Source organism: Notechis scutatus, chromosome 4, assembly GCF_049901735.1.
Source record: "Notechis scutatus isolate UNSWTSFEM ecotype Mainland chromosome 4, rNotScu1.2, whole genome shotgun sequence".
Lineage (NCBI taxonomy): Eukaryota > Metazoa > Chordata > Lepidosauria > Squamata > Elapidae > Notechis > Notechis scutatus.
In genome coordinates, this window is record NC_142012.1 from 101,895,499 (window position 1) to 101,922,025 (window position 26,527).

General features: G+C 38.1%; 1 protein-coding gene across 2 annotated transcripts in view; it reads right to left on the reverse strand.

Annotated features, from left to right (window-relative positions):
* ADGRA1 (adhesion G protein-coupled receptor A1) overlaps positions 1 to 26,527 on the reverse strand; it is a 414,565-nt gene that overhangs the window by 269,241 nt on the left and 118,797 nt on the right. For both annotated transcript variants that reach the window (XM_026670712.2, XM_087964252.1), the window contains exons 5-6: positions 11,710 to 11,781; positions 9,029 to 9,192 (exon numbers count right to left, since the gene is read on the reverse strand). In XM_026670712.2, the coding sequence (XP_026526497.2) occupies positions 9,029 to 9,192; positions 11,710 to 11,781 (236 nt within the window). The remainder of the gene's footprint in view (positions 1 to 9,028; positions 9,193 to 11,709; positions 11,782 to 26,527) is intronic.

Here is a 26,527-nt window from a genome sequence, read left to right on the forward strand (position 1 = left end):
GTACATTATTTATTTGTCTGCTTCTTTGTAAATTTATACACTTGCACATCTTATGAGCAGTGATTCTGAATGGTGAACAACAACAAAAAATTAAAACAAATGAGGGGTCCTTGGTGCTCTCTGAGCTTGGGTGTTTTCTTGCAGATGTTTCATTACACAAACTAGGTAACACCATCAGTGCTAATAAGCAGTGGGGTTTACTCTCAGTTTATATTTTAGTGGCTGTCAGTGTTGGTGGGTGTGGTCCTGGGGGTGGGGGTTGGTTGCACTGTTTACTTTTAGCTTGTTTGGTAGTTTATTGGTTGGTCTGATGTTAATCTCGGTGTTAATCTATGCTCATCTGGAGTTGATTATTTGTGGGGAAGTGTTTTGGTCTTTTTGTTTACTTTTTGGCTTGATTGTCTCTTTTGCACAGTGTGTAGATATTGTTTATGTATCTATTGGTGACCAGTTTGTCAGAGTTTATAGGCTGGAGTTTTAGTGTTTCTGATCACTGGATTTTGTGGGCATGTGGGTTGGCATAGTTGATTGAGAAGCTTGATCTCTGCTGAAAATCTCCTCAATGCTGGCTTCAGTAGAGCACCAGGCAAGGTAAAGTACATTATCTTCTACTGTGAAGGAACCTTTTGTCATGGTTCCTTTTTAAACTATACCCAATTTTATTGACTCAAGCTCAAAAGAGCTATCAAAAAGCACTGGACTCTAGATATCTCCCTCTGAGGGTTGGGAAGGTATTTTATTTTGAAAAAATACCCAAGATACAAAAGTAAAACATGCAAACCTATGTGGAAGTTCTTTCCATGTCTATTCAATTATACCATACTCTATTTCTATTACTATTTATATTATACAATGTTCTCTAGACCAGGGGTCGCCAACTTTTTGGACCTCAGGGACCACCAAACTCATAATTTTAGATCCCAGGAACCACTAACTGGTCCTGTGGGTGTGGCCTAATTTGTGGGTGTGGCTTGGTGCTCATGTGACTGGCTGGGCATGGCTTGTATGTAAATATTATAAATATTTATATAAATGATTTTTTATAAAAAAGAGCAACTTTTACCCAAAATCAGGCAAAGCAGATAGGCAGATTGAGTTGCTCACAAAATCACAGATTCATTCAGAAATTTAAAAAAAACAGACCCCATAAAAGAGGAGACGGAGTTGCACTGTATGTAAAGGACCACTATATTGCTACAGAAATGCATGAAACCGAAGATGAAAACCTCCTAGAATGCATATGGGTCAATATAAAAGAAAAAAAGAATGACATGGCCATAGGTATATATTATAGGCCACCCAATCAAATATAGATGTCCTTTTTGCCAGCTAACTAACAAACACATGCAGGAAACACACAACAATAGTAATGGGAGACTTCAATTATCTTGATATCAATTGGAAAACTAATTCGGCACCAAGTGAGAAATCAAATAAGTTCCTAACCAACCAAGCTGACAACTTTGTTGTCCAAAAGGTAGAGTGTGAAACTAGAGGGACAGCCATATTGGACTTAATTCTTACAAACAGAGAAGAAGTGATAGAGGGAGTTCGAAGGGAGTCCGAAGGGAGGTTCGGCTGTGCTTAGCTAGAAAGCAAGAAATCCAACCATTTCCTGCTTCCTAGCTAATCTAAGTCTCCCGGCACAGCAGAACAGATGATGGTCAGAAAAAGGAAAAATAGCAACTTAGCAGACAAGTTTGCCGGGTAAGGAGTGAGTGGGCGGGGAGGATTTTCACGGGCCATGTGGGCTGAGCAGCCTTGTGTTTCTGCGCAGCCTGGATTAATTGCTTTGGAGGGGTGCTCTGGGGGTGAGATTTCTCTGTGGCCCACAAAATTTTTCATGCCCACCGGTTTGCGACCGCTGCTCTAGACTATATTCCACTATATCAGGGTGGGCAACTACAGCCCGCGGGCCACATCCGGCCCGTTGGTCTTTTTAATCCGGCCCGCCGAAGATTGGTACAGAATTAAGGTTTGATGTGAATGATTGAATGATTGCATTCATTTGATTTTGACTTGTAATGACAGGCATTTCGACACCAGGTGGCGGCCGTCTATCAAATTTTAAAAGTCAATGAGGCCCCGAGCAAAAAGTTTGCCCACTCCTGCACTATATTATTTGTACTATATTATTTGTACTGTATTATTTGTACCGTATATTATACCATTTCTACTACAAGTATTCTATTACTTTTGAGACTGTACTATTCTATTATTAGTACACCACAGAATTTCAACTCTTAAAGACCCTGGTCTGTCTTTGAATCCTGTCCCTCTCTGGGATTTCTTCTATTGTTTTTCTTATTTATTAATGTGCAGCAGATAAAGCACTGGCACCTTCCCAGCAGTTGTGCTTGGTTTGGCTTTGCTGGGCCTCCTCTGAACCCTTCAGACCCTGTGTAGAAAACTCATTTTATTTGGCTGCTTTCTGTTTGCTGCTGTTGCCATTGCCCTTTCAAACCCCAGACTATCTCCTCCCCCACCTGTTTCAAGATTGCAGCTTTTATAACAATTCTGCCATGTTGCTGCTGGGGAGTAGGTTTAAATAGGAGAAGAGAAAGTTAGCACAACTGCCTGCATGATGATGATGATGATGATGGTGATGCAGCCTGTTCTTCCCCATCTCTAAGTACAGGGTTTTAGGCAGAGTGCAAGTTGGCACAGTGAGTTGGCAAAGCTAAACAGTTCCTGGAAAAAAAATCACTGACAGACTATATTGTATCAAGCTTGCTTGTTATGGACCCAGTCGGTTAAAGAATTTTGACTAGCAAGATCCAGGAAGAAAGCAGTGGTGGTATTCAGCAGTTTCTGACCAGTTCTGGAGAACCGGTAGCAGAAATTTTGAGTAGTTTGGAGAACCAGCAAATACCACCTCTGACTGGCCCCACCCCCATCTATTCTCTGCCCCCTGAGTCTCAGCTGATTGGCTGGGTCTTCTTTTGTTGCCCTGCACAGGAGAATGGAGCTGGAAAGCAGGTTAGTGGGATGGGGAGGGAATGGGATTTTGCAGTAACCTTTCCCTGGAGTGGGGAGGGAATGGAGATTTTACAGTATCTTTCTCCTGCCACGCCCACCAAGCCACACCCACAGAACCGGTAGTAAAAAAAAATTGAATCCCACCACTGGAAGAAAGCCTTCTTTGCCATCACTCCCACACTTTGGAATATCCTCCCTAAAGATGAGGTGGGATCTCACTCTCCTGGCCTTTCAATAGAGTTTGAAGATCTAGCTGTGTGGGCTCTCGGAGAAGCACACAATCTTGGGCTTGGTTAGTGCCTTGACAGTCTTCCCCATGTCCTTGGTTTATTTTATCCTTGTTTTAACTGTCTCTTTTTATTAAGAGAGAGCATTTTTATCTGGTTTTTATATTTTTAATTGTACACAAGAATTACTCTGATAATGAGAAGGCCAGTCTCTAAATGTGATAAACAAATGAACCCAAACTCAAAGTTAACCGCACCAAACTTGATTGCAGGAAATACGACTTCAGCAATAGAGTGGTCAATGTCTGGAATACTCTACCCGACTCTGTAGTTTCTTCCCCAAACCCCAAAAACTTTAACCTTAGACTGTCTACTATTGACCTCACCCCTTTCCTAAGAGGTCTGTAGGGGCGTGCATAAGCGCACCAACGTGCCTACCGTCCCTGTCCTATTGTTTCTCTTATTCTTCTTTTATTTTTCTTATATGTACCCATTTCATGTATTCACAACTATGTATACATTTATACTTATTATCTTGTAAACAATTGGCAAATCAAATAAATAAATAAAAATAAATAAAAACAATGATAATTTTCCATCTAAGGTTGCAAAATGCATTAAGGTGCTGAAAAGCATTGGAGAGTTAGTCATGAGAAAGGTCATAATATTATAGACCAAAGGTCTTCAAACTTGGCAAGTTTAAGACTTGTGGACTTCAACTCCCAGAATTCCTGAGCTAACATGACTAGAGGAGGAATTCTGGGAGTCGAAATCCATAAGTCTTAAAGCTGTCAAATTTGAAGACTCCTGTTATAGACTGTAACATCTCCTTTCCACATCAGCATTTAAAACCAGATATTTTAGGTGAAGATATAGTACTGAATATTATCTATAAAAAACAGAAAAATAACCAAAAAGCCAATGAGTCTCTTAAGTGTTTTGCAGCCACCTGCTTCAATCTGCTGATTCACAAATATGCTTTGACGGAAGCATTGTAAATTCAAAGCATTTCTTGTGAACTTTTGCTCAGTTCTGGTACACAGAGAGAGCGGGAGGGGAGAGAGACAGAGACAGAGTAATACCTTAGAGCAGGGGTCTCCAAACATGGCAACTTTAGAACTTGTGGACTTCAGCTTACAGAATTCCTCAGCTAGCCATTTTTTGATACAAAGGGAGATACTGAGTACCAAGCCTGAATTATCACATATGTACCACACAAGGATTTTGTTTTTGTATGGAGTAAGTTCTTAGTATATTTGGTGAGTAGCTCTTTGGTTGTTAGACACTGTTAAACACGGCTGAGACAAAAGACAAATATGATGAAGGCATCTTTTGATGGTTTTTGTTCCAGAAAATGCCATGTAAATATTTATATGATTAAAGAGTTCTTAGGACCGTTCCTCACTGCTAAATTTTTACACTATTCTGGGGTCCCCAAACTTATCAACTTTAAGACTTATGGACTTCAACTCCCAGAATTCCTCAGCCAGCTGTCTGGATGAGGAATTCTGGGAGTTGAAGTCCACAAGTCTTAAAGTTGCCAAGTTTGGCGACCTTTGCACTATCCATTTATTCTTACATCAGCAGAAAAGTGAGCTTTTCTACTTTATTCTGCAGTCACCTAAAGCTCCAAAAGCCATAGATTTTACCCACCCTAAGGCTGAACTTGGATAATGTCAGGATAAAAGGGAAAAGCTTAAAATTTATACAGCTTAGGACAGCTGAATCCTGACTTACTCACAGGCTGGAGAAAGGATGAAGGCAGTGTCATGAGGCAAGAACAGAAAAAAAAAGATGTTGTTAGGATACATTTGTTCTCAAAATCAGATTTTGAGTCAGATATGGCAATAAATCTCTACTCTTCAGAAATTCATTTCTATATTCAGTAACAAGATAACAGCAAAAAAAGCTGTCTGATTTAATACCGTTAATTGCTTTAGTGCACATAAGAAAGAACATAAGACAACATAGAACAGGGGTCCCCAAACTTGGCAACTTTAAGGCTTGTGGACTTCAACTGGCTGGAGAATTCTGGGAGTTGAAGTCCACAAGTCTTAAAGTTTGAAGACCTCTGACATAGAAGGTCTTATACTCCAACCATCTCCTTGAGCAGAAAACCTTATACCATTTTCTTGCCCATGTTTCAGACCTTTTCTCTCCATTGAACTGCATTTTGTTGGATAGAGCCCCATTGTTCAAGATCCTTCTGAATGTTGAGTCTATCTTGCAAAGCTCCTCTGTGCAATTAGCTATCCCCTTGAGCTTGGTGTCTGCAAATTCTACTCCCTCATCTAGATCATTTATGATGATGTTACAGAGTACAGGGACTTGAGGTACCCATTGCACGCTTCCCTCAATGTAGATGTTCTCCACTGAGAAGCATACACTGAGTATAGTTGGTTAGCCAATTGCAAATCCATCCATCTATCTATCTTACCAAGAAGTAGGCTGTGGTCTACCTTATCAAATGCCTTATTGAGTTCTAAAAAAAGCTATGTCTACATCATTTCCCTAACCCACTAATTTAGTCACTTTGTCAAAGAAGGCAATAAGGTTTATCTGGCATGATCTGTTTTTAACAAACCCATGATGGCTTTTAGTATTCTGGCAATGCTCATTTCTAAGTGTTCACAAATCTGCTGCTTGATTATCTTTTCCAGAATTTTCCCAGGTATTGATATCAGGTTGATTGGTTTGTAATATCCTGGATCCACCTTTTCCCCCTTTTGAAAATTGGAATGACATTGGCTCTTTTCCAGTCCTCTGGTAGCTCTCCTATTCTCCAGGAGCTCTGAAAGAATTTGTTCAGTGGTTCTGAGATCATATCTGCCAGCTCCTTCAGAATCCTAAGAGGTAATCCATCTGGTCCTGGCAATTTGAACTCATCTAATATGGATAAGTATTTTCTTATGCTTAATTTAAAATATCAAGCCCCAGGCATACGGACCCAGAGTTTAAATTTTGTTCTCCTGCCCTTTCAAGTGAATGGATGTTTGGATACCCCAGGTCTCAGATTTTTTGGGGGGGCTATTCAATGTTTGTACAATGCTTCCATTTGACCTCAGCAATACTGTTCCCCACTTTCCTAGATTCAAGCAATTTTAGATGTAGACCCCTACTTTCCTTTATGCATTAGAATTCAAACTTCCCTATGCATTGATTCCCAAGCTCCCCAAATTGAAGATGGGTGGATTTCAGCTCCCAGAATCATTTAGCCAACATATTAGGAATTCAAGTTATAGCTGTAATGTTAGGATACAATGACTGCTTAGTAGTCAAATCATATACAAATTAAGTATAGTTGTATAGTACAAGCAAACAAAACTTGCTTAGAAGAAAAATGGTAACGCCCACAAGAAATTTCATAACAATGAAGACTCAGAAACAGATGAAAGAAAATTCTATATCTGTGAAGTGACAGCAATAGACTAAAAATTTGAGGCCTAACTTTAACATGGTCCCATACAAGAAACATACATCACAGTTGCCATAGTTAATTTTATAGACTAGTGTATAATTTAATTTCATTAACCGAATTATCCAGTTTTATGCTATGGCAATTTAAAAATAAAGCAGTTATTTTAGAATTTGTGGTTGCTGTTAAGAATTGAATTAAAAAGCTACTCAATACAGTAGGTCCATAACATCAGTTCATAGCAATTTTGACCAATGTATTTAAAAAAAGGCTATGCTGTTGCTCCAGTTATGTACATTTAGGCACTGTTCTCTAAATGAAAGTCTAGAAAAAGTAGAAAAAACAGAGATCCAGGTGCAGAGCAAGACATGAAGACACCTAGCTTTGGAATTTGCCTAGGTTTCTATTTTTAGTTAATTTTAAAAGCAATTTTATTTTATCCCCAATTCTAGCACACTAAAATTCCTTTCCTTTTTTGTATATTTTATGTCTTTCTTTGGTTTGCTAACTGCCATTGAGATGTAGATTTGCTTTTCTTTCTCCACATTAAAACATCTTCACTGTTCAGTCTTACAATGTCTACAACAGGGATCTTCAAGCTTGACAGCTTTATGACCTGTGGACTTCAACTCCCAGAATTCCTCCTCCAGTCATGGTAGCTCAGGAATTCTGGGAATTGAAGTCCACAAGTCTTAAACTTGCTAAATTTGAAGACCCTTGGTCTACAAAGAGGGCATTTGATGTTTATCATGCCAAGTTAAATGTCTGACTTGAAAGGAACCTAGTTTTCTAGGTAGCAAATAATCTAAATGCAATGGATGACAAAAAAAAATCATCTAATTCATAAAAATCTAATAACCATGTCATATATTTATATGTAAATATATTCTGGGAAATAAATTTGCTTTTATACTTTGAATAAAATGCACCATGAGTCATTAACTTCTTTAATTGGAGGGTAAAGAATAGGATGAAGAATATTTAATTTAAAAAAATTCAAGAGTGACTTCTGATCAAGATGATATTGAATTAGGACTGGCATTATAATCCTTTGGCACTCCCTATAGTACGTTTACCTTTATAATTGACAAATTATCTCTTATTGGCACTAGAAACAGGTGAAACTGCTTTTGTTTTGGAAGAGGGTTTGTTGATTGCTTCCATCCCCAACAGGCAATACTTAAAGCAGGTCAATTTAATTTAATTCATTAAATTTGTTATGGCCACTCACTTCATTAGACTTTAGAGGCAGAGAAGGGTAACATTATGTCTGTTATTATGATTATGTAAGGGTACTATAATGTTATTAAGTCTTATTATTAAGTCTCCGTTGTGGAAAATGAAATATCTCTGCCAGAAAATTATTAGTTGGGTATCAGGTTGATTCATCATCTTCTAAGCTTTCCCTTTTATATAGCCTCAGCCATTTATTGTGAACTTTCTTAGCTTTGCCATGAGAAATGAACCACTGCAAAAATATGTACTAGTAGAGTAAATTGAATGGGAGGAAATAAATCTCACATAACATTCTTTCCAGATAACACCAACAACTTGCTAGGATATAGAAAGTCATTCTCCACCACAAGAAATTTGACTAATGAGAGAAATCTTTACATGTGTAGCATTTTTCCCCACCAAAAAAAAAAAAATGTCTGATGACATCTAAAGATCCTTTTTGGCAATGATGAAAATTGAAAATTTTCATACTTATTTAAATGCTCACTAAAGTCTTTTGGGAGGATTAAAAAAAACTCTTATGTTTCTCTGCTGTGTTTGATCCTCACCTCAGGTTGCCGAACATTTTATCTCTAATAATGATGTTTGCTTGTTCTAAATATTTGTCCTTGGAATTATAAGAAAATATTGTACATTGTCCTGCAATAGCCTCCCTCTTTGCTTTTAATTTTTTTTTTCTGATAGGTCAAGCAGAGCATAGACACAGGACTTACCTATATTGTCCCATTACCAGAATGGGATGGCAACCATGGTTCAAAAGCAGATTGGGGTCTTTACTCACTTCTGTTCCATTGTGACATAATCTCCCTTGTGCATTTTCCTGCTGTAGTATGAAAGCAGACTTTCCTCAAGGATTTTTGTATGTTTAGGCTGAAGCCCTTTACTTTTTTTAAAGGCTAATCCTAGCATTTTATTATCAAATTCATAGAGGAAGGAAAATGCCTTCAAATGAGCCAGTGCTTATCATTGGTCTAAACACCTTTATGACCTTTTCTTCATGCTGATTGTTGTCATAGCACGTATATGTGTGTGCATATATGAGCGTTTCTGTATTTGAGTATTTACCAACAGCTTTTCCACAGATCTCTACATTTCCTCTTCCTGCAGCATTTTTTTCCCCGGTACGTTTTTGTTTCAATTTATGATGGCGAAAAACAAAACTATAACTCACCACATATCAACTGATTTTCTTTCAGACTGCGAAATGATGCTCCTTGTAAACTCCTTGGAAAAGCACACACAGTTTCCTCTGATATCCGCACTGAGGAATTTGTAGCCCAGTATAAGATCCATTTGAGATTACAATCACAAATGAGGGAATCAGTATAGAAATGTCTGAAAACAAATCCCAAACATTTCCTTTTTAAAATAAAACACCATATATCAAATTGATTATATCAACCAAGATATAGAAGTTGCAACTGCCTAGCTCTCAGATTAACTGCTATTGGGGATGGGGCTGAAACAGTGTCCATGCCTTCAACAGTTACAGCATAAATCATATGGATCATCCATATTCAAATATGGATAAATGTATATGCTATGTATGTAGGGCTGTGCATGTGTCTATACATATACATGCACATATATACTGTATATGGTGCGATGGCTCAGTCATTAAGACTCTGGATTTGTCAGTTGGAAAGCCAGCAACCTAGGTTTGAGACCCAAGCACCACACAAAGAGCTGAGTTCTCATTCTCATCCCAAATCCTGCTAACCTAGCAGTTCAAAAGCATGCAAATGAGAGTAGATAAATAGGTACCATGCTAGTGGAAAGGTAATAGCTTCTTCAGATGGCACTGACCCAATGCTCTTGAAACGGAGATCAGCATTGCCCCTTATAGTTAGCAACGACTAGCGGAATAAAATCCGCAGGGACTCCTTCACCTTCATATACTACACTGTATTTATTTAACAAACATGTGCTTTTCTCCTTAATGATCACCTATGAAATGGAAGAAGGGTCATCTTACATTTTCTGGTAAGAATTGCACAGATTTATTTTCTGTGTAATTTTCCTTGGGGTAAGGAAAATCATTTTACATTCACAATCATTTTCCTTTTGGTTAATGTGGTATTTTTCATTTGGGTAACTTTATGTTCCCTCAAGGTTACATTACACGCATTTCTCCCAGCAATATACATAGTTTTCACTTTGAATGCTTATGATATGTGCAGATGGGGAAAGGGCTGCTCACTTGCTATATTTCCGGTTGTCATTAATTTCCCAAGACATACTGTGCTTCTGCTTTCCTTTACAAACAGTGCTGCCATCTAGTTACACTGCTGTTTATTCAGATTTTGGTTTGTTGTCTTAGACAACAAGATGTTGATTTACTATCAGTGTGCATTTCTCAATTGATGATGGATACATTATTACACTTTATGTTTGATCAATAGAATGCATTTAGATATTCAGAATAAAATGGATACTTGGAGTTATTAGTTTGATTATTCTAAACGACATTACTTTCACTTATCAATGACGAATAATGCCTTAGACACCATGTTTAATGAACCTGTGATTTCACAAATGGGGTATATGACACATGATGTGCATCAATATTTCATACCCAATTGACATCAGAAGTTTATGTCACTAAATATACAGTTTCTACTGAAAAGATCCAGCAGGATCAGCATACTGCAGGACAATCCTTGTAGCGGGTATTTGTAGAACTTCAACTGTCATAATCCCAATGATAGACTTTTCTCTATTGACTGAATAATATGGAAATTTCCAGCCAATACAGCTGACCAAAAGGTATGCTTGAAAGGTAGCTAGTGGCACAACCTGCTTATATCTCACTAATAATATATAATTATTGCCAGTCAAGGGTCAAGCCCTGGGGAAATCAGGAGATTCAGGAGTTCAAATGAGTATAAAGATTTATTGCAAGCTTAAGCTCTCTACAAGAATCTGACCAACCAGCAGACAAAGGAAATGACTGGGAGATAAGGAAGAAATTCAACGTGGGCTGGACTTAGATCTCTTGCAGGTCCAGGGACTCGTGATTTATGACGTATTTGACCCCTTCTTCAGTCTCAGCTTGGTCATCTCCTACATCAAAGTTTAAAAATTCATCCTGCAGTTTTGCTTCAGAATTCTTTAAAAAAAATGGAGTTTTGCTTTTAATTTGGGGATTTGAAATTATCAGTTTGGGAGGAGAAAACTAGGCATAGCCTTTAAAATTACCTGGAGAGGCAGTCTACCTTTGAGTTCTAATCATTCTCTAACAGCTCAACCCACCTGACAGGGCTGTTATGGGGAAAATAGGAGAAGGAAAGAGCACTAGGCATGTTCACTGCCTTGAGTTATTTATGAAGTAATTAAGGCAAGATGAAAAAATTTAATAAAAATACATTCCATTTCTAATCAAAAAGAAAAGTATTAATTTCTAGGTACATGCAATTATCAAAATACTGTTTGGCCTGTATACTGTAATTAATTTTTCATCACTCTTTTTATTGTTTAATAAAATCCTAACAAGGATAAAATATCAATATTTTAGCATAATATGTACATTTAATATAATCACAATTATAATGAACATCTAAGATATTTTATGTAAACACCATAATGAATTAATTTGTTTGTTTTCTGTTTCTACTCAACCTTTTACAAAATTTAAGGCAAATTAACCATGAAACTTTAATATTTTTAAAGGCAAGTTCAAATAATAAACAGTCATAAAATATGACTGTTCCTATTGTCAACTCCCTTAATATTTTTCAATATTTTAGAGGTATGAAATTATTTCAAGATTTAGGAGAGCATGCACTTTGAATATTATTTTCAGAATAACACTGGCAATACTAATATTTGCGCAAACTTTAAAGACATACTTACAAGGCCCTCAAAGCGAGAAGCTCAGTGAAAAGTCCATTCATGAGACTTGAAAAAATGTTCCCTGATAAATTCCTGAAGAGGAAAACAATTATTATTTTTTAAAAAAAAATGAAGGATATTTCAGGTTTGATTATGTTATTTGGGATCATTAGTAGTGTATTTAAAATATGCATGTTTAACACTAAACAACACATGTGCAACTATTGTAATCTATTTTTGTCCCCCAATATGCAACTGCAGTATTGGATGCATATTACCTATGCCTTAAGCAACCAAGGCTCTGCAGCAGGGATGGGATCCGACCAGTATAACTACCAGTTCTGTCGCTCTGCGTCACACGCGAGTCGTGTGAGCCACATGAGTGCAATTTATGACCTGCTGAGCTGCCCGGACAGCTGAGCAGTGCTGCGTGCAAATGCGCAGCGGTTGGAAAAGCTCTTTTTTCCTGCTTTTTCAACCGCAGCTGTGTCACGCAAAGCAGCTGCGGTTGGAAACGCAGAAAATTAGATTAGATAGATTAGATTAGATTCAACTTTATTGTCATTGCACATGAACACAGGCAATGAAATGCAGTTAGCATCTAACCAGAAGTACAAAACAAAATATATAACTATATATATAAAATAAAGGTCAGGTAAGAACCTGGGAGGGTGGGTGGGCCAAAACAGCAGCAAACATAGATCCGGTTCTATATATGCTCTCTGTCTGCTGCTCTTCAGAGCAACCGGTTCTACAGAAGTGGACAGGACTGGTAGAATCCCGCCCCAGTAGGGAACCACCAAGCAAGCATGAAGTCTTTATGAAACTTTTGATAATGTTGTATTGATCCATCCAGAAATCATACAACTGCTGCATGTACACCTATAAATGGAAAGTTACACAGATTTTTCTTTCCACTGAAGACAGTGGAAAGTGGTAAATAATATGTAGATTTAGAGACAGAGATATAGAGATAGAGATAGATAAAAATGAAAATAGGAGGACTGGAAGAGGCAACATCTGAAATCAAGAGTGAATTATGCAGACACCACCATTTTATTAGTTGAACATAAAGACGACAAAATTCAGAATTAATGCAAAAATATTAAGCATTTTTGAACCAGTTAAACTTTAAACAGACAAAGACAAGAATAATTAAAGATGGGCAATGTGTTGGGGAAGTAAAAAGAAGTAATTACAGAGAGGAAGGCTGTGACAAACTTAGAATCAAAGAATGAAGGATGAATATTAAGAGAAATATCAGAACAGTTGTTGAAGTCGCGGTCTTTCCATTGATATGAATAACTGAAAATCCTAGATTGAGAAAGAACAAATTAGAAATATGTTTTACAATTCTAGATGTGAATTACCAATCATCCTTGACCAAATAATGAACAGTTTCCATAAGAGTCACAAAGAAAGTATTTTTTGGATATGTGATGCAAGCAAATAACTGATGACAATTTTGCTTGGCAAGATTGACAGAAGGTTCCATTAAAGGATAGAATAGATATGACTCATGGATAGGATTGAAGAAATTACACACTGGTTTTGGAAAGAGCTATTAGATATTGCTAAGATGGGGGGGATATGTTCTGACCCAAGCCTTGTTCAAATCAAATAAACACAAAGTATATATAAAAGCAAACCTTTTTAATGTGTCTCTGTGAATTCTGTTCATTCACAGCAGAGTCATTAAAATAATTGTCCCAGATAACCTTTCAAGGTTGTGAAAGGCTGCCAAGAACACAAGATTAATTGCAGAGAAATATCCAAAGCCAAAAGTCTCCAGAAACAAACCAGAATAGACAGGACTTGTTAGGAATGTAAGTCACCTAACAGCTATTTGGGTTGGAAATATATAAACCAGGATAGACATTTTAAAACTGTATCTTTAAGAAAATGCAAAAATTGTAATTGGGTGTGGTTTCTCAAACGGCCATAAGATGGAACCAGAAACCTGGATTGTTTAGTCTTGGTCTTAGTCTCAGAAGAAGTCTCAGTCTCTGTTTCCTTCTGTTGGAGAGTATTGCTGTTCCTCCATTTTTCCTAATTGACTATTTTTGGATTTGATGTAAGTCTGATACTGAACTGTTTTTGACACTGGACTTTGTTATTGGATTATCCCTGGACTGAAAACTGACTGATTTAACCTGTGAATGACTTTGGACTGCTTATCTTGAACTTTGCTTAAACCTTTCTGGAAGTAAAAACGTACATTTACTGTACAGTGTATCTGTGTGCTGTGTATTATTCAACACTACTCTTGATATGTCTTCCTGTATGCGCTCATTCTCCTAACGGGGAATTACCTCAACAGGACTTCCACAAGAACTTTGAGTTGCAAGAACTTCTTTGCTTCCTGCAAAGAACCCAACCACTGAAGGCTGGCTTTTATCCCTTATGGGAGGGGCCATCACCTTGCAGCCTTACTCCCAAGTCATCCGTGCTGCTGCAGCTTCTCTTTCCTTTGAGCATCCCTGCGCGCATGCGCACTGGGCACAGGCTCCTCGGAGTTCTCTGCATCACTGCTGCCAACTCCACAAGCTCCGAGGGCAGCACCCCATTCTCTGATAGTCCTGGCCCCATCCCTGCATCACCTGCAGGCCCCTCATCTGAGTCCCCATTCTCAGAGACCTCAGCCGTCCGCACCTGCTGACGGTGAACCACAAGAAGATAGCACACCTTAATCAATGTAGTTACCAGGCACTGAGCTTCACTTCATGGTACCCAGCATTGTTGAAGCATCCCTAAACTTCCACGGAAATGATATTGTTGGGACAGGAGATTTCCAATCTTATCCATACTTTATCCACTCAGGATGGATAACTGTCAGCCTTCCCAGGTCAACTAAACAGGAACCCCAACTGGATGAGTTAATTATATTTTATTGTAAGGCTACATTAACAGAATCTTACAAATCTGAAGGTACAAACTTCCCACCACCACTTGTAACCATCTGAACACAATTAAGGCAGGTCCATCCTAATTTTCTTTCTATAACAGTTTAGCCCTTGGGAGCTCCTTCTCTTTGGCTGATTGTGTCCTGGACAGCATCTCTCCCCCTTGTTCCTCAAGATCATCCACACATTCCAGTATAATACCAGTATAAAGTAAAATATCAATAATTAAAAAGTAATAAAAACAAAAATTATTATAAGTCCAGGTCAAAAATTACCCAAAGACTGAATTCCATAGCATTGGAATATGTAATTCCAATGCTCGGTCCAGTCTCTTCTGTACGTTCAACAGATTAACCTCCCAAAGCATAGGCATCTTTAAGAAGGACTTTTTTGAAGATAATGTCCATTGCCATGGTCATACTGTGATAGGCAATTGCTTCTATAAGCCCTATGCTTTAGGAGAGCTTTTAACGTTAATGTTAAAACCTTGAGCAACAGTTGAATATTTAGTAATGATGATTTTACAATGCAAGTGTAATGTAATCCAGGTGTTATATACCAGTGAACAGTCTAGCTATGGCACTGTAACAAGGTGAGCTGGAGATAATTTGGTCCCAAGATTAGGATTTTTTTTCTCTTCGATGCAAATTGATACTTAGATGCCGGGAAATGTTTTGCTTAATTAAGACAACTGGTAAGCATGCAAGCTTCCTTTTTTGGAAAGAATGTATGAAATACACTATATCAAATATACCAGACATGAGCATTTTTGTGCTTTGTGTATCAAGAAGTAAAGACTGGAGCCACTTGAGGAGAGTAGCTGAAGAGAGGAGTGAAGGAAGAATCTGTAAGAAGCAAGCAGAATTGGAAAGAAAGTACTGTGAAGCATACTAACTTTTTAAAAAAGAAATAATTAAGATTCTACTTGGAACAGACAGACAGAAGTCAACGAAGAAAAGCTTGACCAAAAGGCTGGGTTTCCAAGAAGCTCTCTTAAAAGCAAACCTAAATTTGAAACTATAACCAAAGGAGTGATAAATAATACCTTTGTGAATAAGGAAGGGAGCAAGTGCGATGATCTATAGAAATCTCTGTATATAAATGCATAATACTTTGGTAACTTTAGGTTTGGAAGTAAGTATAAATTATTTATTTGAGAAGACTGTAACAATAAATATCTCTTCAGTCTGGAGAAGAAACCTTTTGTGGATGTATAAGTTCCTGTTCCTTTCCCGCCTTCTAGAAGGCCTTATACTTTAATTGACGCTTGTGGGCATTTTTGAAGAGTACATCTGTACACAAGAGTATCACTTCAAGTTTCAATAGCTAACAAAAGAAATGTTTCCTCAATCCGAAATATGCTGCAAATAATCTCTAAAACTATTTTATTTTAAAACTAAACCAAAAAAAAAAAAAATCTAATACCTGAAGCTATAATAACTATGTAGTACTAAAAAAAACTTTAGGTCACTAGTCATTGTCAGTAGAAAGCGATATTAGCAAACCATAGTACCAAAATATTAAAAGCACCTTTTCTGACTAACAAATTTTATTAAAAGGGAATAAGTTTTTGTAAGCTGCAGCTCACTTCATCAAGCGTGTTATATTCAATAGTGTTTTATACATACTAAGATCTATACATTTAGATAATTCCAGATGTAATATAAAATTTGTAGTGAAGTCCTCATTTGAATAAATAATTTGAATAAAAACCTCCTTTCCCACAGGCCCTGGGTGACTCTCATCTCTAGAAAATTACACTCCTTTAAACTTATACATAGGAAGAAGCCTTCACAATACGGCAGTCAATAGAAAAGATGATGGCAGGAACTGGAGAAGAGATATTAGGCCACAGTCCTTATGAGGAAATTTGTTACCTTAATTCAGGGGTGTCAAACTCAAGGCCTGTGGGCCAGATCTGGCCTTTGGGGTGCTTAGATCTGGCCCATGGGGTCACCCTGGAAATAGCGAAGAACCGGCCCGTGGTTCCTCTGCCAACAAAAATAGAGCTCAGGAAGGCTATACAAGGCCTTCCCGAGCTCTGTTTTCACTGGCCACCACATGCGCCCCTGACATGAGTGAGGGCAAGCTGGCCACACCCTCCCCCCAAGGTCCAATACAACCCTGATGCGGCCCTCAATGAAACTGAGTCTGATACCCCGCCTTAATTCCACCGCACACACAAATGTGACCTTGTTTTACCCAGATTTAAACATGAAAGATGCTACATAAAATGCAGGGAATATATTTAGGAATCCCACTAAAATTTGATTAGATTATAAATTTCATAATTCCCAGTCATGATAGATGGAAGACAAGAGTAAAAACACAATACAATTATTACTATAAAGCTTTTTTAAAAACATTTGTTCCTGGGCAAGGAGATGACCTGAGAAATCGCTCTGAACAATCAACACTGAGCAGACGGATTAAAAGCTCTTGACTTTTAGGCTAGAGAGAAAAAGGAAAGGAAATCATGGTGACTTCTTCACCTCTAGCAGAATTCTTTTAAGAGGAAACTGAAAAGCTTGCAACCAGCTCTAACTTCTCCTCCTTGCAAGAGAATGCTGACAGGAGAAACATCATTTCTCCATCAGCAGCTAAAGTCACTCAAGGAGAAGCTGTTGCGGCTGGCTGGGAAGGCTAAGTTGAACTTTCTCCTTTGTAAGTGTTTGTTTTTGCAGAAATAAAGATCTCTGTATGGTAAGATCTTCTAAATGGATTGGATAAATCCAGCAAGCATGATTATTGAACAGGTCAGATCCTTTACTAAACCAGATTATAGTTTCAAGTACTGTAAACCAGGGGTTCTCAACTCCCAATCCATGGATTGGCACCAGACCGCCGCATGCCAGCAACCAGGCCGTACAATCAAGCAAAGCCCCATCCGCAGGATGCAGACAGCACACAAAACCATACCCGCTCTGGTCTGCAGAAAAACCTCTCTCCATGGAACCAGTCCCTGGTGTCCAAAAGGTTGGGGGCCGCTGCTGTAAACCACAACCATACGTTGTGAATATGTTGAGTCCTGAGACTCAAAGTGTAATCTTCTGGATCCTAGAACAGCCCCTGCTGACTTCCTTCCATATTGTGGGATAGCCACTCAGCTTTCTCTGTTCAAGAGTCCTGACAAAGAACAGCATCTCAAAAACCCCAACTTCAGGAGAACTATGGTTTTAGTTAAGCTGACCAAGCCAAAGGAATACTGGCAAGTAATTAGTGGTATCTTCCTTCCCCTGCTTCCATGAACTTCTACAACTTTATCTACCACCAATCTTCAAAAACAGTGCAATGAAAAGATATTCCCGTCCACCTTCCCCTTTCCCCCCTTCCCCAGTAAATCTATTATCATTGTAACTGAAAGTTGGTTTCTTGGCCACCTTTCTCCTTTTCCTCCTTGTCCTTTCTCTACCACCCTTCCCTCATCTACATGTTACACAGACTGTTTTTCAGTCCCCCTTTTCCCTTTGCTCTGTTGCTGAACTTCTAACTGAAGACCACATGCTCAAACTGTGTTTCCTGCAGCTTCTCTGAAACTCTTGTCTCTTTTTCTAAGGAGGAGAAAGGGGCTTCCACTGAGCATACCTTGGGCATGCTCCCTTAAAATTTGCCCTATTCATGCTGTTCGGTACACATGCTGAGCTACAGCTAGTCCCAGAAGAGCATTTGCTCTTTCCTCAATACTCCTTAAAAGCTATTTCCACACTGAATGGGAACTGAAAGCTTTTCCCAATGACTACTCCTTTCTCGTTCATTGCCATTTTCCATTGACTGAAACTTCCCCTACTGTATGCTTTGTGAATGTTTTTTGTGTTTTCACTGTATTCATTTAGTGCTGTTTATTACTTTTAAAGGCTACTTCTCCACTGAATGATATTTTCCCAATTATTGCTATTTTCTCTTTCAACTGCTACAGTATTTCCACTGACATTTTCATTGTGTCAATAAAACCTAACGTCCTTTTTAGAGGCATGTAGGGCTGCCATTTTGAGGTACATATTCCTTCTTCAATGAATAGCTTTTAAATATTTACCGGTCCCTGTGTAGCAAGAACTACTTATGAAACAAACTAAAACACTGTAAAAAGAGAAGCATTTTCAAGCTTCTGTGACAGTAGGATAGTTAGAACTTCATCCTAACCCAATAAATTCCCAAATAGGTTTTTAGGAGTAATAACCTAACCCTCCCAGAGGCCATCAATTTGGGGAAGGTGATACAAATAAGATGGAGGATTACCTCTGTACTGTAAAAACACAGCTAGGGTTCTGCATCCAGTTTTGGTCACCACACTATAAAAAGATGTTGAGACTCTAGAAAAAGTGCAGAGAAGAGCAACCAGGATGATTAGGGGACTGGAGACTAAAACATATGAAGAACGGTTACAGGAACTGGGCTTGGCTAATCTAGTGAAGAGAAAGACCAGGGGAGACTTGATAGCAGTGTTCCAGTATTTCAGGGGCTACCATAGAAAGGAAAGGGTCAAACTATTTGCTAAAGCACCTGTAGGCCAGACAAGGAATAGTGGATGGAAACTGAACAAGGAGAGATTTTACTTGGAAATAAGGAGAAATTTTCTGACAGTAAGAACAATCAACCAATGGAACAGCTTGCCCTCGGAAGCTGTGGAAGTTTCATCACTTGATACTTTCAAGAAGAGATTGGACTGCCATTTGTCAGAAGTGGTGTAGGGTCTCTTGCTTGGGCAGGGGGTTGGACTCGATGATGTACAAGGTCCCTTCCAACTCTGTTAATCTGTTATTTGTTAATTGATGAGGAATTTAAGGGAAGTAGATCATGCTCAGTGGAGGCATAAAAGTTATCACTCAGAATCAGATTTCCATAAATGCTGGGCTTCATCATATGAGAAGACATGAATCTTGATACTGAGATGCCAACTCCCTTATGCACGAGTATTTCACAGCATACATACAAACAGGGCGAGGTTGAATCACAATTTTGCAATGCCAGTTGGTCATTTGCCTCTGCCTTCATGTATGCTTTCATTACAAGATAATTAAAATCTAAGCTGAATATTTTTTTTTCAGCCCTCTTTCAAGAGCTGTTCCTGCAAAATAAAATAAAATCCGACAATGTCTGCTATAGAATTGAGAAAATATCTGGCATTGTCTTTCATGGTTTTGTTTACAGCCTGTTATTTATTCTGAAGAACACAAGATATCAAACATAGTTCCAATTGATCTTCACAAGTCACAAGGACAATAAAAAAAGATCAAAATGATTCTAACTGCACTGGAATTATATTAGAAATGTATTTATTAGTTTTATTTTCCTCCTTTCTCTCTGTCTTCCTTGGCATTCCTGATGGGAGAGCAACCTGATGAGCAAACAGCTAGGAGTGATTCAGCTGAGACACAGTTGCAGAAGGACAGCCCTGAGGCTTTGGGTGGGGAAAGCATTCAGCTGCAGCCGGCCAGGGATGAGGGAGAGGAGCTGCCTTCTCCAACTGATCCGAGAAACACGTAGGGTGGAGCCCAAAAGTGCCTTTTCAAGAGGCGACTGGACTTCCTGGTTTTTCTTTGAAGACATTTCGCTTCTCATCCAAGAAGCTTCTTCAGCCTCTTGAAAAAGCGCTTTTGGGACAACCATGACTTGGATGACTGAGAAACTCCATAGACATGTTGGGTGAAAGGAAAGGCAGGAGCAGCAAAGATCAGCTCAACTAGTCTCAAGGTGGCAGCCTCGTCCCTCTTGATGGGCTGCACCGGAAGCTGGATATTTAGCACAGTAAACAGATGGAGATAACACTGGGAACAATATGTTTGTTTCCTAGATGTTGTGTTTCCTGAGCATTGTGGTTCCTGCCTTGCTTCAGATTGACACCGTACCTTGACTTTTGATCAGGCTTCATGGACTCTGGACTCTTCTTGCCTTGTGAACCTTCTTGTATTGTAGGTTTAATTTGATTGGTGGACTTATCTTGTTTGGGAACTTTCATGTGCCTTATGGATTCATTGGGCCATTGTTCCATGGACTAGTGTTGGTTTGCTCTTGGCTGGACTCAGTTAGGACAATTCTGGGTTTTGGGTAAAGGGGACTGTTAGGGAATATTAATAAAACTACCGTCGTGTGTGTGTGTGTGACCTGGACAGCACAAATCATTCCAAGTCTATGTGTTTTATTATCGTACTTTCTGGCCAATAGGTCATAATAAATGTTTTTATTTCAACAATGGTTTGATGGCACGTCCTCAAACTGTAAGCAAACCCTGACATTGTCAGAAGCTGTACATTCAATCATGTAATGGGTGTTATAAACACAATGTTTCACAAAAAGTTGAATCCCAATCCAGGAATCAGGTTTATTGTATCATCTAATCTGAATTCAATCTCACCTTGCTCATGCATTATTAAGCTGAATTGTTTGAAGCCACTTCCTGGAAGCAACACTTTCTATTTATGTAGGTAATCAATGGCTGTTTTAAATATTATTACAGTAAAAAGCTTCCACAAGGCTTTCTTTCAATTTAATATGGAGAATAAGTAGAGCTGGCATTCCATAAACACTGCTAAAATGCTCCGTACTTATGGCAGCATTTTTGCCTCAGGAGGCCTAATTGATATGTAAAGTGGGTACTAGTCTCAACGCGTACAGAACAAGGCATAAATAAATTCTGATTAATTCTAATGTACTCAGGGCAGAAATAGGATCTGTAATGTCATTACAATATTTAATTCTCAATTCTGTAATGCATGGATCAGAATCAGTAAGACAATAAGGATCTACAAAGAATATAGTTCAGTACAGCTACATTGGTTTTCTACATGACTGAGTTCTTCTCTTTTTGTTTTTTGGTTGTTTTTGCACCAATGAGTATAATTAGATGCCTTCTCTAGTGACATTATTACAGTCGTATGTTATGATATTATACTGCTATCTGTTTGTGGTTATTCATGTTCAGGATTAAATAGGAATCAGATGTACTTGAGTCAAGTAAGTGAATAAAGTTTAAAGAAGCTTAATTTGCATCACAAAGCATGTCTTATAGATTCAGTAGATCCATCAAATATGGCTGACATACATTACTGAAGGAAACCTGCTAATCTGCTACATCACCTGATATTCAGTGCAAAAAATTCCCAAAAGACAAATAAATTATGGAGAGTCCTATTACACTTTCAAAATTAATTTGTATAGATCATTTGCAGAACAAGCAAGTTTAATGCTGATTGGAACAGTTTGAAACAGAAAATAATGAAAAGAGGATATATGAATTTGATGACTAGAAAAAAGAGTAGATGATAGAAAAAAATTAAAGTCATGTAACCATAGTAAGAATTAACTTAAATTTATAACTATAATTAATGTAAAAGAAAATTGGAAGTCATTTTTTTATATACATTTTTCTTCCTTTTCTGTACTTTTGGCTTTGTTCCTTCTTTTTTCTTCTCTTTATGTTCAATATTACTTTCTTTTATCTTGCTTGTTTACAAATCTAAGTTGTTAGAATAGGCAACATGGCCACAAACTTTTTAAAAATATATATAAAACAAAATGTTGTTGTTTTAAGATGTGTCAGAGCGAGAATCTGAGCAGCTCGTCAAAGATAAATATGGGCCAAGAGATAAACACGCCAGTGAAGAAATGTCAGCCTGGGACATTATCCAGACATATTTTTTTTTTTGCTATCAGCTACTATCTCCTATCTGTCATATCATGTGAATCATTTGAGAAAATGGAGAGGGGGGGTGAAGAATATGAATATATTCAGCTAAACCCATGGCAAAACAGGCAGACAAATAGCACTAAAACACAAATAACTGATCTTCCTAAACTGAACTTGCAAATGTATGAAAGGGACTTGGAGAATGTCAAGGTTCGAATCAAGTCCTTAAGGGCATCCCACATAACACCAACTAAAGGTGCTAACGGACCAGAGGTGGTATTCAGCAAGTTCTGGAGAACCGGTAGTGGAAATTTTGAGTAATTCAGAGAACCAGCAAATACTACCTCTGACTGGAGATTTTACAGTATCCTTCCCATGCCACGCCCACAGAACCGGTAGTAAAAAAAATTGAATCCCACCACTGTAATGGACCCAAGACCCATATATGAATATGAGTGCCAAATCTGCCAGTCACCAAAGAAAAATCCACTTCTCTCTGTTAGAAGTTTAAAAACAGAATTCCTTTTTGTTGCGTTGTGGGAACAAAGACGCGAGACCCAGTTGATCTTTTGTTCTCTTTATTTCTCTCTAGAACTGAACGCCGGCGAAACCACGGCAGCCGCTTTTATAGAGGGCTGCTCGCGGCTCGTGGCCAATTACGGCTCTTCAAATCTCCCACCGTCCAGACCGACCTATCCAAGGTGAGTATGCAAATATATAACACTTCTGAGAGGTCAACTAAGGAGATTATATTAGTGTGTTCATTTTGCCTGCCACACCTTACATTGTATCTTATGTTTTTTGTAATTTTTGTAATATTTTGAATTTCCAAACATTGTAGGTTTAAGAGATTTAAGTTACAAAAATGAGTAAGATGGAGAGAAAGTGGTAGAAATGTTCATTGTCATAATGAACATAAGTTCACTGGCTAATTCTTTAAAACTAGTATTGGAAAAGGCAGAGGGAAATGGTCATCCAAGGAAGCAGGATTTGTGTGGGATTTCCAAATATGGATAAGAACAACAAAATTTCAAGCTTATGGCATTAAATTAGGAATCATAAAATAAAGATGGAAAATTGGCCATGGTGGAAGATAGTAACATTAAGGAAACACACTTCTCTGAAACAATTCAGTTAAAAAGATATTTTTTCTGGTCAATTAATTTATGTCCAAATTTGATTAATTAATTTAATGTGAACACAAGTTCTATGATCATTTTGAAACTCATACATTTTTTTAAAAAGAATCAAAGAAATTCAGATAACATCTCTGACTATAAACCGGCATATAGTTGCGATATACGTATATGGAAAATATGCACTACAAAACAAATTTAAAAGTAGGTTTCCATGAAACAAACATGATAATATTTTTTTTTTTGCCAACTCTTTCTAACTAGTGTGCAGGCATCTCTGGCTGTTGGACTTGCGATGGAAACCTCTACACATTCGGAGGAGTCTTTACATCAGCAGCTTCTATATCCTTCTTTGGCCAACTCACTATATACATGTTGATGGGATGGATCATGTTCTTCTCATTGAGCTGGCTCTTCAGGATCTGCCTGATCCTTTGGTGGTACTTGGATATTGCTGTCTCCTTTTTTTCCTTTTTTAATAGAGGTTTTTGCAAACCTCTATTTACCATTCATCCACCAACACATTCTTTCTCTCTCTCTCTCTCTCTCTCTCCCTCCCTCTCCCCCTCTCTCCATACACACACACACACACACACACACACACACACACACACACACACCGGTATGCACATGTATCACCTCTCCTGCAGGAACTGCATTGGCTGCCAATTTGCTTCTGGGTGCAATTCAAGGTGCTGGTTGTCACCTTTAAAGCCCTTCATGGCTTGGATCCGGGTTATCTGAGGAAACATCTCTTGCCAGTGACATCTACCCGACCCATTAGAGTGAGGTGGTAGGGAATGCTGTGGGCCCCACTCCCTGAGAAAGATACACCTGGTGGGACCTAGAAGAAGGGCCTTCTCTGTGGTGGCTCCATCTCTCTGGAACATCATTCCCCCAGAGATTAGAATGGCCCCCTCATTAATACTATTCCAAAAGGCACTGAAGACCTGGTTTTGCCAGTGGGCCTGGGGAAGCCAGAGAGGGATGGAACCCATCAAATGGCTAGTGTGACCCGCTGTCGTCGGGGGGTAGGTGGGAGTTGGTTTTTGTTTTTTTTCCCCAAATTTGGTTCTATTGTACTTTACTAATTTATTTGATTCTTTTTGTTAGTTCTTATTGTTTTTATTTTTATTTTTTGTTTTAAATATGATTTTACATTGTATAAGCCGCTTTGGGTCGCCATGGGCGAATAGGCGGCAATATAAATCAAATAAATAAATAAATGTGTGTGTGTGTGTGTGTGTGTATGTATAAGCATGCACACATACATAGAGACAGACAGAGACAGAGTGTGTGCATGTGTGTGTGTGTGTGTGTATGTATGTATGTATGTATGTATGTACAATAGAGAGAGAGAGAGATAGATGCACAGAGAGAAAGAGAGAGAGTGGGGGAGGGAGGGAGGGAGAGACTGACTGACTGACTGACTGTATATTCTCCATATTTAAGTTCTCAAATATATACAATACTATCAGAATTGCATCTTTATTCCAGTTTGACCAAAACTTTTTTCACTGCTGTTATACATCTCACTAAATTATAATATTTCTTGTAATTTTTCTGAGATTATACCTACTCTGAAAATTTGTAGTTTCATTTCAGATGGAAATTGCAAGATTTTCTACATTATACGGTGTATGCCATTCTAGTTCATTGCAGTTCTTTTACATGACCACCATCAATGATAAAACATTCCTTCTGTCTCATGAGATGCCATGACAGTTGATGAATTTAGTGTTATGTTTTAAAATATTCAAATGGGGAGGGGTTGCATGCCCCCATTTTCAGTGGATTGGAGAATTCTTAACATTTCTGAGTCTGGAGTAGCTTCCTTCATTTATCTTTCCTTCTTTTTCTTTCTTTCCTTTATATTTCTCTTACTTTTTTCACTTTTTCCTTTCCTTTTAATTTTTCTCTCTTCCTTTCCATTGTTTTTCTTTTTTTGCAAAGCATTAAAAGCATTAGAAATGTTCATTAGGTCACCTCCACACCATAAAGTCTCTCTCTCTAAAGGGCACTTTTACATCACGCTTTCTCCACTCCCAGATTCATCCGAAGAGTTCTGAAGGTGTCTATAAAATTATTTTCACTCCTGTTAGCCTCAGAACACTAAAAAGAGCCAGGCAACAGAATGATGCAATCAATGCTGCCTCCCACTGACCAAAAATATATATTGTAGCCCTCCTTGCTATCTTCAATATTTTCATTAATGCTGGCTGCTTTTGTCTCATTCTTTTACCAAAAACAAAAACAAAAAATGAACATCCGAACTCTTGGTATAAGTGGAAAGCTTCTTCGCCATTAAGGCATTACATTTCCTCTATAGAAATCCTCATTTAAAGTTGTTATACATAACATATATAACATAACATAACATAACATCATACATTGCACGGTTCTCCATGACCTGTAATGAGCCCCTTTCAACGAGAACAAGACAAAAATAATAGATACAAACTCAAGTACCGCTCAAAGTTGATTGCAGGAATGACTTCGGCAATAGAGAGGTCAATGTATGGATACTTTTGCAGGACTCTGTAGTCTCATTCCCAACAGCCCAGAAGACTTTAACTTTAGGCACTGTCTAATATTGACCTGGGCCCTCTACCAACAGAGTTGAAGTCGGGTATAAAGCGAGGCAGTGTAGACAAGGTTCCTGTCCTATTAGTTACTCTTATACTTCTTTTAACTTATCTTGTATGTACCCATCATGTATTCACAAATACTGTATACCTTTTAATTATTTTCTTGTAAAGAATTGGCAAATCAAATAAATTGTTATGAACTAAAAAAAATAAATTTAATAAACTTGTTAACATGTGTCCTAAGCACGGTCTCCATGACAGTGTAGAGCCCCTTTCTGAATAGTGAACTGGGATTGGTCCTCAGGGAGCAACCTGATTGGCTTTTTAATCAAGGTAACATCTTTCATTGGCCAAAAGTTAAGCATGACTAGAAGATTAATTTCAGGCTCATTAGTTGTCTGGTCAGTAGAGTTAGTCTGTAAAGGGAGGCTAGTGCTGGCCAAGGGTTCTGTAAATTCGTTTTCGGATAACTCAAGGGATAACTATTGTGTATGAAACCATGTCACAAATACTGTTTTTTTTTAAAAATTTGGTATAGTTCTGCAAAAGGACATTATCTCTTGATCAGTGGTGGGATTCAAAATTTTT